The sequence below is a fragment of the Maniola hyperantus genome, chromosome 17 (genome assembly GCF_902806685.2).
Source record: "Maniola hyperantus chromosome 17, iAphHyp1.2, whole genome shotgun sequence".
NCBI lineage: Eukaryota > Metazoa > Arthropoda > Insecta > Lepidoptera > Nymphalidae > Maniola > Maniola hyperantus.
Window position 1 is genome coordinate 6,378,087 of NC_048552.1, and position 15,156 is coordinate 6,393,242.

General features: G+C 38.9%; 1 protein-coding gene across 3 annotated transcripts; it reads right to left on the reverse strand.

Moving 5' to 3' along the window:
* Positions 1-998: 998 nt before the first annotated feature.
* Positions 999-14,604, reverse strand: LOC117989941 (SURP and G-patch domain-containing protein 1-like). 3 transcript variants are annotated; one of them, XM_069504276.1, is made up of 13 exons: positions 14,297-14,604; positions 13,550-13,810; positions 12,357-13,465; positions 10,759-10,876; positions 9,681-9,866; positions 8,936-9,135; positions 8,369-8,535; positions 7,463-7,569; positions 6,887-6,997; positions 6,329-6,417; positions 5,732-5,816; positions 4,744-4,873; positions 999-3,253 (listed from the first exon to the last, which is right to left on the reverse strand). In XM_069504276.1, exons 1-13 carry the CDS (start codon positions 14,458-14,460, stop codon positions 3,227-3,229), a joined length of 2,754 nt encoding a protein of 917 aa, XP_069360377.1. In that variant the 5' UTR covers positions 14,461-14,604; the 3' UTR covers positions 999-3,226. The 3 variants fall into 3 exon arrangements, with proteins under 3 accessions (XP_069360377.1, XP_034833231.1, XP_069360378.1); XM_034977340.2 differs by having other exon boundaries at positions 8,936-9,141; XM_069504277.1 differs by lacking the exon at positions 999-3,253 and having other exon boundaries at positions 4,770-4,895; positions 8,936-9,141.
* Between the last annotated feature and the right edge of the window lie 552 nt (positions 14,605-15,156).

Genomic DNA, 15,156 nt, shown 5'->3' on the forward strand with positions numbered 1-15,156 from the left:
AGTCCTTTTTGGGGTTATTTTGACCCCAAGGCTCGCTGTAGCCTCATTCAGCCGGTTGCCCAGCTGAGTGTGTGGTTATCCCGCCACTGCTCGGTCGCCAGAGCCTCGTTCGTTGTCTAGCAGGGAGCACCACGGCAGCCCGACGGTTGCCGCCGCCATACGGCGCGTGCAGGTGAGGTTGACGTTTGGATCGGTTCAGATGTTAGTTACCGCTCTTCCCTTACTCCCCGTTTGTAAAATATGATGTTTTAAAGTGTTAATTTTTATTAGAGTCAAGTCTACACCCCCCTCCCCCCCTTTACCTATCAGCCAAATGGTAGTATATATGAACGTTAAAAAATGCACAGCAGTAGTATATAAAATAATCAATTTTAAAGGAAAACTATCATGGCTAAGTAGGGTTCACAGGTTAAGGAGTCATATCTGTTTTTCGAGGTTAAAATAATTGTGACTACGGGACCCTACACTGCGCGTGGCCCGCCACGCACTTGGCCGGTTTTTTTAAGTTCTCGGGTTCAATAAATATTACCTACCTACTATCAAATACTGTACCTAATCTTTCGTGATTTCGTGCCCGAGATCAAACCCCTGACCTCCGATTAATGTGAAAGTGTGTCTGTCTGTCTGCTAGCCTTTCACGGCCCAACTGTACAACCGATTTTGACGAAATTTGGTACAAAGTTAGCTTTTATCCCGGGGAAGGACATGGGCTACTTTTTATCCCGGAAATTGAAGAGTTCCCACGAGATTACAAAAAACACGAATCCACGCGGACGAAGTCGCGGGCATCATCTAGTAATGGATAAATAATACAGCATTATATAATAATCAGTCTGTGTATGTAATTGTATTGTTGTACCCAAGCAGTAGGCGATTTTTGATCTCTGCGGTGGTACGAGGGCGAAGGAGTCTAACCGGCCGCGCATTGGTTTGTTCAGTTAACCTCTTTTTACGTGTAAATAAATATGGAATTTGTGACAAAATAAAAACAATTTAGAATTTTAAATCTTTTATTTCAAAATTTAACAATATGAGTAACTGTACAAGCTTTTCATCTTATACTATACCTAATACAGAAAGGAAGAATAATTGTTACTCTACAGAGCAGTCATACACGGAAAACGCAAGCAGTTGAGCGCTGAACAATGATACATAGGACAGCTCGGAGCGGTCGCTGCTGCTCAAGAGGTCTCGTGCATGACAGTGAAAGGAAAATCCTTATTTGTAGTTCGCTATGCAGTTGCAGTTTTGGTATGGCTCCACTATCGGAATTCGGCAAATGATTCGTGATATCGCAATTGTGTGGCCGGCGGCAATCGCATCGTTCCGCACATTCGCACTAATGCCCAACTATCGTAAAGGTGCTGATAAACTTGATAATTTACTTGTAACAGAACATCGAGCATTCGCCGTTTTTATTTTTGTCGAACTGAACAACGAGCCGAGCCAAGCATAGAGCCAAATATTGCTACGAACATTTTGAGTACCTATTCTAGCGAATGCTCGTCTATTCTTCAAGAAAATGTCAGACTTGACGGTCGCGTGTGCTCGCTAGAATGCTCGCCAGAACGCTCGATAGAATGCTCGCTAAAATGTTCTCGTATTTTTGTGTGAATTTACAAGTGAATGCTCAAGTTTATCAGCACCTTTAAGTTTGGGCGAACTCGAATCATTTGCCTAATCCCGATTTTATTTTAAAAGAATATTAGCCATGTTAAATGACATATTCCCCTTTCCTCTCCAACTAAGCGTCAGGCTTGTGCTAGGAGTAGGTACGAAATTAGTGCAACGGGCGGGGTTTGAACCGTCGACTTTTCGGTTTTCAGTCCACTCCTTTACCGGTTGAGCTATTGAGGCTCTAATATATAAAATATTGGTGCCGTATCATTTGAAGCAGTCAGTCATGGCTCGTGACTGCTTCAAGCAGACCGTGCATGACCACTCTATTTGGATACATAATAACTTGGGAGCATCTTATATCTAGGTAAATATCTATTTTTTTTAAGAAAGAAAAAGAATACTATAATCTATGACCACTAATTAATTTGTGATATTTAAATTAAAATAAGTAAAATGTTTTAGAGAAGTTATAGGTAGAGTCTGCACAAAATAAGAATTCACTCGCCATTTTAACTCTCTGGGTCAACTGTCATGTCAAAAGTACGGTTCACCTTTAAAATAAGTAACCTCAAATAAATAATTTACTTTTGACACGACAGTTGACACATAAAGTTAAAATGGCGAATGAGTTCTCATTTTGTACGCATCATACCTATTAATTTTTAATTTAAAAAGCAACCTAACTATCTACATAAAAAAGTGCGTTTTAACCTAATAGAGATAAACAGCAATTTCATAAAAAAGAAAGAATTCATCTCCTAATAGGTAAATAATAATATAAGTACTTAATAATTTCGGAATAAAAAGTTTCTACGTAAAAATAGACAGAAATTTTAAACAGACAAAAATGTGTGAAAATTTAAACATTTATTGGTACCGATTCTGAGCGGAATTAAATTTTAAAGTATTCGCATCTTTTTCTTACCAATATAATAAGAAAAGGACAGTAAGAAAAACCTAATTTAATTTAGAACTGTCAAACCTCGTGACTTTGGGTGCAAGTTGTGAGCCTATTAAGTAGAGTTCACTAAAAATTTTGAGTCTTTAAATTTAAAATTAATTTTCTATCCTTTTTTAGCAATGTTAACAAGAAAAACATGCAGATATACTCTAAATTTAGTTTCGAGAAAAACATCAGAATCGACGCCACTGTCTTACCACAAAAACTTTACAGCACCCGGCAGGAAATATTGTACATCGACCTTCAGAAAGAGATAGAGGTTTTGTAGAGCGTTGTATCTGTCGTTGAGACCGACAAAACGTCACATAGGTATGAGTGACAGCGACAACGCTCTACAATGCCGAAATGTCATTCTAAAGGTCGATGTACAATATTTCTTGCCAGCTACTGTAAATTTTTGTTCTCCTTTGTCAACGAACGTTTTTAACGTCAGAACAGCATCTGAAGTTGTTGTGGTGAGACCAATATTGTGCAAGTTTGATAGACGAAAAAACATTTCCATAATAGTACTTTATTAACGTCTATATTATATTTTAGTAGCTATACTTATTTTATATAAAGATTCCAAAATGAATTCTAACTATTGGAAGGGGCATTATTCTTTGGAAATTCCCAAAGTACTCGTAAAACTTTTAAACAATAATCTTAATAATACGGCCGACGGGGATTGTTCTGAAACAAACAAAAACATATAATATTACATATAGTATAACGTGAAGTATATGTCTTATAAATGCCTAGTTGGTCTAGCAGTTAGCATGTTAACCTGCGGATTATGAGGTACTGGATTCGATTCCCCGGACGAAAAATAATAATTAGGCATTGGGGTTTTTTGTTAAGAAATTCTCAGTACTATCTTTTCTTTTCGAGGGAGAAATCTTCTTAAGATACTTATGTGGGATTTGTACCCACTAAAACCCGCTCGGCGGCCCTTCTCAGCATAATATATTGAGAGGCTGCGGGAACTCTAAAGAACGTACGCCGGTGCCTCAGTACTACCTACTACTAGTTCAATTTTAGAAAGTTGGTGGTGTTTCACCCCCGTGCCTCATGTGCGGCTTTACGTGGGGAGCACGTAACGCCATCGGTCCTGCGCCTTGTCTCTCTCCAGTCGTGTCAGATTTTCGTCCCGTTGAGCTGAGAGTGAGGGAATAGAGTTCACCTGTGTTTTATTATAGTGCACACTTATGTGCACCTCGCGCAGATAACTAACATGTGGAGATTGGCCGCTGAGGCTGAAACTCAGTCGGGAGGACGTTATTATTTATCATACTAGCGACCCGTCCCGGCGCCGCTTCGCACGGGTGCAATCTAAATACAGTACGCGACAGAAAGTAACGTACATCGGCCTTTAGAGTGACATTTCGACTTCGTAGAGCGTTGTCTCTGTCACTCATACCTATATGACGTTCTGTCGGTCTCAACGACAGAGACAATGCTCTACAAATCAGCTATCTCCTTCTACGGTCGATGTGCATTACTTTCTGCCGCGTACTGTACTAATGTGGTGTCCGTGTGGTTATTTTGTTATATTATTTCAAAAGAATAAGACAGCATTTTCGAAGAAAGCTCTGTCGGCTTGATCTCTTCCGACAAATTGAACAGGTATCGTCATATTACAAATTAGCACACAACAATATCACACTATAATATGTGTAAACCTCCTTCATGAATCACTCTATCTAGTGATGAAAATCGCATTAAAATCCGTTGCATAGTAGTAAAAAACGTTTTAAAAACGGGACAGACGGCAGGAAGTGACCGTGTTTTTATTTTATTTTATTTTTATTCAAATACAAGTTAGCCCTTGACTGCAATCTCACCTGGTTTTAAGTGATGATGCAGTCTAAGATGATAGTGGGCTAACCTGGAAGGGGTGTGGCAGTTTTTATTAAACCCATACCCCTTTGGTTTCTACACGGCATCGTACCGGAACGCTAAATCGCTTGGCGGCACGGCTTTGCCGGTAGGGTGCTAACTAGCCACGGCCGAAGCCTCCCACCAGACCAGACCAGAAATTTTTGAAATTATAAAATTCCAAACCCCTGCCAGGAATCTAACCCGGGACCTCCCACTATTAAGACCACAGCGCTCACCACTGCGCCAGGGAGGTCGTTTTATACTAATAGAGATATAATAGAGATGGAAAGCTCTGTACTCACCAGCGGGTTGGGTCTGAAGCGATAGGCGAGCATCATGCGTTTGCGGTAGGCATCGAATTCGTCGTCATCCGCAGACACGCGGTCCGATGTCGATGCGCCCAAACCCAAATTCGACATAGGTTGATTCGCCCTATGAGAAGTTAACATAAAACCTAAAAACTTAGTTAAGTGTACAAATTACCAATACAGCTGATGTTATTATGCAAATTCTTATTAAACTGTTGCTAATTTTTACGCATTTTTAGGGGTTCATATTTCCAGAGAATAAAAAAAATTGTAGACAATTTTAAGTCCAGTAGAGATAATGTTGCCCTTTTTGCAAGTATTTTCTTTATTAATTTGTTTTAGTTTTGATTTATTGGTACGTGAATAAATAATAATCAATGACTGAAGGGCGAACATTATGATGCTATTTAATTCGTCTATAGATACGGACAGGACCTTAAACAACAAAGAGCATATTTAAAAAAAAAATGTGTTGAATGTTTAGTATTATAGAGTCATCATCATCATCATTATCAATCTATAGACGTTCACTGCTGGACATAGATCTTTTGTAGGGACTTCGAGTCTTGCTCCGCACGAGTCCAGCGGCTCTCTGCAACCCATTTGATGTCGTGAGTCCACCGGGAGGACTTCCAACGCAGCGCTTTTCGGTTCGAGGTCGCCATTCTAGCACTGGGACCCTAACATCCACAGTTTTTCGAACTGTTTTTTTTTTTTTTTTTTTTTTTAATAGATATAGCGAGCAAGGGAGCAGGCGGGTCACCTGATGTTAAGTGATTACCGCCGCCCATGAACATTTGCAGCACCAGAGGAGCCGCCGATGCGTTGCCGGCCTTTTAGGAATTTGTTGGTCCGCCCCTTGAATAACCCCATGTTATAATCTAGTGGGAACACCGCCGATGGGAGTTGGTTCCACAGTTCCATGTGCAATGCCCATTGCTATTTCTACATTAAGGAGTAATAAATAACCAAAATTTCTCACTTATTTATAGGGTCCACAATGCCGGTGCCCTCGGCTCCTAGACCTTGGCCTTCGTTCCACCCGAGCTTCTGCAGCATCTTGAATCCTGCAGACAGTTAAAATCTCAATAACAGGAATCATCATCATCATCATGATCAACCCATCACCGGCTCACTACAGAGCACGGGTCTCGTCTCGGGTTTTGGCCATAGTCTACCACGCTGGTCAAGTGCGGATTGGCAGACTTCACACACCTTTGGGAACGTTATGGATGACTCTCAGGCACGCAGGTTTCCTCCCGTTTTCCTACACCGTTAAAGCAAGTGATATTTTTTTTTATTCTTTATTCAGCCAAATAATAATTATACAATTTTACGCTTGACATCCTAAAACTCTGCTCAGTTTGTATGGATGTTGCACATTCCTCTTATAACCACCACCGCGAGTCACCGCGGTTTTGACTATAAACCGCGGCGCGTGCGCGAACGGACTGCCTTGAAAAAAGACCCCGGATGGGTTCGAAACTAATCGGGCTAACGTCGACTAAACACGTGAGTACAGCCGGGACAGATATCATGTAGGTCTAATTAAAAAATCATTGACGAATATATATCTTACCAACGTTATCCTCCTTCAGTTTATACTCCTTGTAGTCGCTCAGATCCGGCTCTTTGCCGCTTTTGAACGCCGAATACTTCTCCATGAATCTTTAAAAAGACAAGTACATACCATAAAATAAATCAATGTAACTATAATAGCAACCAGTAACAAAAATTATGATGTATGCACACACGTACCGTTCGTACGAATGCAGTTATATGCACGAATGATGCATATAACTATCTCGCTTTAACAGTAAGTGTTTAAACACACTATACCGAAAATACGCGACTGAAGTTCGGAGTGCAACGCCTGCAATGTATTTTATTAATGGATGACACACTAAACCGAAATTACGTCTCGTTATAGCCAACGTTATTTCTCTATTAAAATCTGCCACGGAACTTCGGTCGCGTATTTTCGGCATTGTGTGTCTTAGTGTGTGTTGTGACACTAAGAGTCACAATAGGGCTTCTACAGGTATTTGTTTACTTTTGACAAAACAGTTGACGCATAGAGCAAATATATGAGAGTCCTTTCTCAAAATTTCCGCACTATATCAAGTTTACCACTCACTTTTTGAGCTCCTCGGGCGGCAGAAAGTCTCCGATGTGATGTTTGCCGGCCGCTTGTTTCGTCAACTCCGTCGCCCATCGTTCCGTTGCGTTCATTTCCTTCGAACGCAATCTAACAAATAAATACACTTTCTTCGTATATTTTTTTTTTATTCATTATAGGCGCACGCTTGACCACGATCACACCTGATGGGAAGTGATGATGTGGCCTAAGATGGGACGCGTTTGCCTAAAAACTAATAATTGCCTAAAAATAAATATATTTTATCGAACAAATTTTAAATAGGTTTTAATATAACAAATTACTTATTTACAACTAGATGATGCCCGCGGATTTACGTTTTAAAAAATTCTGTGGGAACTCTTTGATGTTCCGGAATCAAAAGTAGCCTATGTCCTTTCTCGGGATGCAGGCTATCTCTGTACCAAATTTCGTCAAAATGGGTTAACGGATGGGCCGTGAAAAGCTAGTAGACAGACAGACAGACGGACAGACAGACACACTTTCGCATTTATAATATTAGTATGGAGTATATAATATTAGTATGGATAGTATGAATAAATACAAACGTCATACTTATGTTCCCAAGTTCCCTCGGCAGTATCCTCGTCACTGTCATATTCATACTTATGTTTCCCAGCATACGCCAATCGCTCTACTTCTTGTCTTTTCTTTAACATGTCCTGTAATGGAGATGTCATAGAATAGAATAGAATAGAATGTTTTTTTATTCATGTAAACTTTTTACAAGTACTTATGAATAGTCAGGTAGTTTTAATTTACCACTGGTTCGGAATGCCGTTATACAGCTAGAGAAGCTAATTTCATAATCATCGGGCGTCAACAAAATTAAAAAGCATTATTTTTCCCCTTCGATTTTTATAGCAATTTAAGTGCAAGATATGCAGTACTAAATTCATTAGAAATATTATGTTTAAGTTTATTCTCATAGTTTTTATAGCAGAATCAAAAAAATAAGCAAAAATACATTTTCCATCAATGCCTTGTTTACAAAACTTTTAAAGCCCATGTGGGGTTTCACGACCGCCATCATATCTTGTACAGTACATTATTGCACTAATGGCACTTGCCCCTAAGACACGGGCTCTGCTAGTTTAGGGGCCAGGATTCCATGAAAGTTATTTGTAACCAATATATGATCAATAACTCACTCAATTCATTCATTCACTCATTCAATTGATCTAAGATATAACACACTACTATTATTACGTAATTGAATATCACTTGCTCTAACGGTGAAGGAAAACATTGTGAGGAAACCTGCATGCCTGAGAATTCTCCATAATGTTCTTAAAACGTGTGTAGTCTGCAAATCCGCACTTGGCCAGGGTGATAGACTATGGCCAAAATCCTTCTCATTCTGAGAGGATACCCATGCTCTGTAGTGAGCCGGTAATGAGTTGATGATGCTGACTATTATTACTAATTAGAACAAAACCCAGTATATTTCCAAAGACAAACCTGATACAATAGATTGAGTTTGAAGTTATCCTCGCACTTCTTCCAATCCTCAGGGTTTAGGTTTGTGGTGCCATAGTTCGTCATAGCGTACTGCATCAGTGCGTGGTTATTACGATTTATGTTGGTAAGTTTCAAGCCATCTTCATCTATTTTTGACAGTTTTGCTCCTGAAATAATGGGGCAAATTGCTTCACTTAAATTTTGTCCAATATATTTTTACTACTAGCTGATGCCCGCGACTTCGTCCGCGTGGATTTAGGTTTATAAAAAATCCCGTGGGAACTCTTTAATTTTCCGGGATAAAAGTAGCCTATGTCACTCTCCAGGTCTTTAACTATATCCATTCCAAATTTCAGCCAAATCCGTCCAGTAGTTTTTGCATGATTGGGTAACAAACATCCAACCATCCAAACATCCACACTTTCACATTTATAATATTATTAGGATATTAAGATTATAAAGATAACTAGCTTATGTCACATAGGTATAAGTGACAGAGACAACCTCTACAAAGCCGAAATATCATTCTAAAGGTCGATGTACATTATTTTGTAGCGCGTACTGTACCTGGGAAGGTGTTGGGCATGTTAGGCATGGGAGCAACAACACCAGGCGGCTTCATATCGACGGGCGGGTCGTCTCCCCAGCGCGACTTCTTCCTCTTGCGTCTCTCTCTGCGGCTGTCAGGCTCCTCGTCACTCTGCGAGCTGGCCTGCTCACGTTTCATCATACTGTTGTGGTACTGGTTGTAGTATGATTCTTGCATGCTGAAACTTGGAAGGCGAAATTGATGTTATATTATTATAGCAAATCAGCACCCTTATTATAAATGCGAAAGTGTGTTTGTTTGTTTGTTGGTTTGTCCTTAAATCACGTCGCAATGGTGCAACAGGTTGACGTGATTTTTATGGTTCCGTACCTCAAAAGGAAAAACGGAACCCTTATAGGATCACTTTGTTGTCTGTCTGTCTGTCCGTCTGTCTGTCAAGAAACCTACAGGGTACTTCCCATTGAGCTAGAATCATGAAATTTGGCAGGTAGGTAGATCTTATAGCTGACATTTGGGGAAAAATCTGAAAACCGTGAATTTAGGGTTAGGACACAAAAAAAATTAAATTGTGGTCATAAACTAATAATTAGTATTTTCAATTTTCTAAGTAAGATAACTATATCAAGTGGGGTATCATATGAAAGGTCTTCACCTAGGCCGTGGCGTGTGGAAGTCCCTACAAGAGACTTCCACACGCCACTATGTCCAGCAGTGGACGTCTATCGGTTGATGATGATGACGGTAGTTATATTTATAACTTACCTGTTTTCACTTTCCTCCTTTATAGCCCTGTGATCATTGCTATCATCATCCTCCAAAGAGAACTCCGGCTCATATTTATCTTCTGGGTTCACCTCAGGCTTCCTATCAAATGAGCCTTCATTCCGTAGCTTTATTACGAGACTCCTATACGCCTTGTACTCGTTCGAGTTGGTATTATGAAGGAACCTGGAACCATAAGGCATAATTAATCTAACGCCAACAGGGGATTATAATAAAGGATGCTTTTCATTTAAGTTTATTAATCCTGGAAATGTATTCATGGAACAGTGTTGCAAAGTTTACATATTCAATTTTTATTGCTGAAGAAATTGAGTTATATGTAGTAGGTAGTCAACTTTAGAGTGATTTTGCTACTGGGCTTGCAATTTTTGAAAGTATGGCGTTTACATCTAACTGCATATTGTGGCTAATTCTATACACAATCTGTAAACTAAAATGAAAGGTCTTAATTAATGTACTACTATCCCTTTCATAATGCTTACTCAGAAAAGGATAGATATTGACAGATTACAGTTAGATTGATTATAAATTTCGACCGTTAGACCTGTAAATTTCAGTTAATAGATTTTGTACTATAGAATTAGCCTAATTGACCCATTGTTTCAGATAACGCTAAATAATTCTTGCGAAAATAATAATTGCGACTTTGATAAGTATAGATAGTAACGATGGATAAGATGTTTGACTGTCTTTATCACTATTTTTTACAGATATAATACTATCTATGGTGCAACGCACACTGTGAGAGCTGAAAGGCAATGTCCTTTTTGATAACAACTCGAACTAGGCTTTAACATATGCCTGTATTATAAAGTACATAAAGCTGGGTTTGGGTCATTATCAAAAAAATTTGACTACATTGTATGTGTACTGTGTGTGACTGTATGTGTCAACTCTAAAGCATCGCTAACACAAAAAATATACAAGAGTTAAATCAAAAATGCAACACTATTCCATAACGGATGCTTATCCATTCGGTAGGTATGTAATATAAAAATGAATACAGCACGTATCCTCCTTCAGTTCGGTAATCGGATCGGGCCTTAAGTGGCATTACCACAAATTTTGGTCTTGTGAGTGTATAGCTTTCAGCACGTTTTCCCAGTGGTCGCCGTTGGCCGCGACCTCGGCGGCGACGCGCTGCGCGGGCGGCGGCATCGCATCTGCAGAGAGAACTGCACACCACGGGTCAGCAATGTGTCGAGCACGCGCGGCTGCAAGCCTGGCCATAGCTACTACCAAACTTTGAGGTCGCTAACAAGTCGGTCCGGTTCAACCAACGCACCATACGCCAGCGTATGCAACGATCGTGAGAGATAATCTCAGCGGCGGTGACGGTGACGATTTTGACCGGTTTTTTAATCTTGTCATCATAAACTGTCAATCTTAACCTAATTTATAACGAATCCAGCATAGATTTATTTTATGGCAATGTGAATAGTGTACGCCAAAGTTTAATAAATTTGTTTGCTAGCATAACGTAATTATATTTAGTTATAGTTTGCTTTTCACTGTGTTCTTTTTAATTTTAATTTTGTGTCTACCTGTGAGAACCTATTATTAGCTTCTAGTTATTTAATTTTTAAGATTATAATATGTTAATTTAAGCTGTTGGTTTTCCAAATAAAATAAAATAAGCAATTATATAGTTGACAAGGAAATTGGAAGATGACAGAGGAATACTGGGACTGTTGATTATGTGCTCTTTCTGAGTGCAGGCCGGCGCGGGAGCTAACGCGGATGCGTATAGTTCTACCCGTTCAATCTAAAATACCATTATGACTCTGTTGTCTAATTCTTCGTTAGTATTGTTTCCTTCTCCTAGTACTTTTATAAAATAACTAGATGATGCCCGCGACTTCGTCCGCGTGGATTTAGGTTTTTTAAATTTCATGGGATGACTTTCCAGGATAAAAAGTAGTCTATGTCCTTCCCCGGGATGCAAGCTATCCCTGTACCAAATTTCATCAAAATCGGTTAAACGGATGGGCCGTGAAAAGCTAGCAGACAGACAGACAGACACACTTTCGCATTTATAATATTAAGTAGGGAAGTAGGGATGTCATGCTTTTTACAATGTTCTGCATAAAAGAGGATAGCATATCATTTAGCCTTGTGAATTTAGTTTTGTTTGGAGATTGTGTTCAACCAAATAAGCACCATTATTAAGTGTGACCACATGTCCTTTTTGTAATAAGCTTAAATGTCAACTTTATAGCGACCAAAAAGTTTGATTATAACTATACCAAGTAGGCCACAAAGCTCAATACACCAGAGATGAATATGATAATGTTATAACTATTTGATGAACTATCAGAATGTTCTTTGAAACTTACACAGATACAAGAAGATACTACAAAGATATCTCGAATTTTATTTAATGAAATTGTATTGAGCTTTTCATACAAGCAAGTACAAATTTTGTGATGGTAAATATTTGAAATGTATAGTTTTAAGCAATCCATTCATCACAAAACACACATTATTATGAAAAATACAAAAACAATGTATTTAAATTTTTTACCATCCCAGAACTTGATTGAGGTGTTATATTTCTTGTTCTCAAAGCCTTTGTACTTTTAAACAGATTATATAAATACGACAATTCTAGTACAAAGGCAGGAAAAATAATCACTAAGCGTCGTGAATCTTTACCTTGTGAGTTTGGTGGAGCTGGTATGTTTCCTGGCTTCATATCCTTTGGTTTTGGGATGTGGTTGAGAGGCATCGGCATTGGAGGTGGTATGTTTTGTAGTTTCATGGGCTCGGGTGGAGGTATGTTATCTAATTGTTTAGTCTCCGAGTGTGTGTTAGATAATATAGAATTATGATGCATTTGGCCTTGTGGCATGAAGGGCATGTTAGGTGGGCACATATTAGGCGGGCCATTAGGCCCAAAGTTGGAACCTCTGGGCCCGAAAGGAGGCTGTGGGCCAAAGTTTGTACCATTTGGTCTGATTGATGGGTTCATTGAGTTTGGTGGACAAATTGAATTTGGTGGACCAGGCATTTGATTGTTAGAAAATGGAGGGAAAAATGGTGGCATAGGGCCATTCGGTCCAGGTCCTCGAACATCAGGACCACACATGTTAGGAGGCATTGCACCACATGGACCATTAGGTCCCATAAAATTTGGAGGCATTGGAAAATTCGGAGGTCCACCCATATTATATGGTGGCATGTTAGGATTAGGTCCCATCATAGAGCCAGGACCCATATTAGGACCCGAACCAGATCCCGGCCCCATATTAGGACCTGGCGGCATAGGACCGGGCGGCATCGGCCCAGGTCCCATCTGTCCTGGACCCATTGGACCAGGTCCCATTGGGCCAAAGCCCATAGATCCAGGTCCCATCAATCCAGGTCCTATTGGCCCAGGCCCCATTGGTCCAGGTCCCATTAATCCAGGTCCCATTGGCCCAGGACCTATTGGTCCATGACCCATCGGTCCAGGACCCATCGGCCCGGGACCCATTAGACTCATAGGATCTGAACCCATTCGCCCAGAATCAGATTCTTGGTCATCATAAGAGTCATCTTGTTGGCGGTCATAATCATAGCCATCGTTAGATGAGGCATCATGAGAATTCCATTGATGATGTGCTCCGGGAGGGGGAGAGTCATCGTCTGGGGGTCTAACACTCAGCTGCATCAAAGATGGTATATTTGTATTATCATGCATCTTTTTTCTGTCTTCTATGACTGGAGTCAAAGGACTGTGACCTCGGTTTCTTCCTCTGTCATTCCACCGTCTATGCCTGTCTCTGAAATAAAAATATATTCAAATAAAAAATCACATTAGGTGTAGAATGGTATTATATTACTCTTAGTAGTGATTGTTTTATTACCTAGAACCTCTTTCAGGCTTTCTCTCAGAAGTGTGATTATAATTTTCTAGAGCTTCATGAATTTCTTTCTTAGCAATGGCTACAGGCTTTGGCTTACTCTCATTTTTTATTCTTTTACTCTCATCAGTTTCTTGTTTTTCTTTTGCATCTTTTTCTTGTTTCTCTCTACTTTGCTTATCGAGCAGAGCTTTATATTGACTCATGAAACTACCATCATTAGAGAATATGTTAGCTGAACCTGTTTCTTCTTTAGCCGTAGGGCTATGAAGGATAAAAGTATGTATGTTACATTGTTGTATTAACATATACACATATGTATATCTAAAACATTATCATGCAATACTATTGTATTATTTACTACGCACAGTGGACAGCCACACAGTGCTATCTATTTTCTATGTAAAAAGATACTTTTGAACCTTTTAATTTAGTTTACAAATTGTGTACAATTTATTGAATTAGCACCAATACCACAAGTTGCATGGTGCACCTAACCAGTTTGCAGGTGTTATGGTGCCTTTAGTAGTGCAGTGTAGGTATATGTTGGCTGTAGGTATATGTTGGGTATATGTAGGTATATGTTGGCCTCTATCCTCCAAATGCATATGCATGCAAAGGATAGCTGGCTTGAAAAAAATTGTGAAATGTAAATTAGAACAAGCATAAACCGTACTATGATAAGTAATATACCGGAAGCAAGTTAGAAAAAGAAGAAAACTCTCAAAGCATTATTAATAAATTTCATACTTAGATAGCTTTGCCTGAGCCGCGAGGGCTGCGGCCTGTTTCTGAGCCTCTAACTTTGCTTGGATTTCCATCTTCTTTTTCTCGATGATTTGTTCCTGTTTCGACATTTGTGCCCATCTTGTACTCAGAGCAGATTTGTTTTTATTATCCTTGAAATGAATCATCTTTTATTTGGATTTAAGTTAATAAAACCAATGCAACTGAATACAAATGTAATATGTAATGTAATGTAAATTTAATTTAATTAAGGTATAACTTCTTTGCATTTTTTACAAGGTACCACCAAGGTACAAGACCACAGACCAATAACGTACACACCATAGATTATCTACTATATTACTAGAGATAGATGTGCGACTTAAGATTTATTTTTCAAAGTTACGCGTGTGCTCACATCTAGAGGGCACTAATAGCGCGCTAGGCGTGCGAGAGCGCTTTATTTAATTTTAATGCTAATTTAATTAAATTAATTTAAATGCTATTTATAAAAGTACTTTACTAGCATATTTTATATTTTTGAACATGTTTAAAAAAATATCAATAATTCCATTAACGTTTGTTTAAAACATGTTTAAAAATATATATTACAAGACGTCCTTTAAGATACTAAATTATAAAACACTATACCTAGAAATAAAAAGGTTTTAAGGTTTTGTAAAGTATTTTATTTTCATAAATTCGTAACTAGGTACATAAAATACATACCCAAATTCAAGACTCACGAGATTGTGAAATAGGTAACGCTCAAATCCAAAATTTTTGGTTATTTACTTTTCATAACTTTCATATTACTACCACAACTGGTGTATTTCAACGATCTTCAAACTGGTGATTGCAAATTTGACAATTCGTAACTAGGT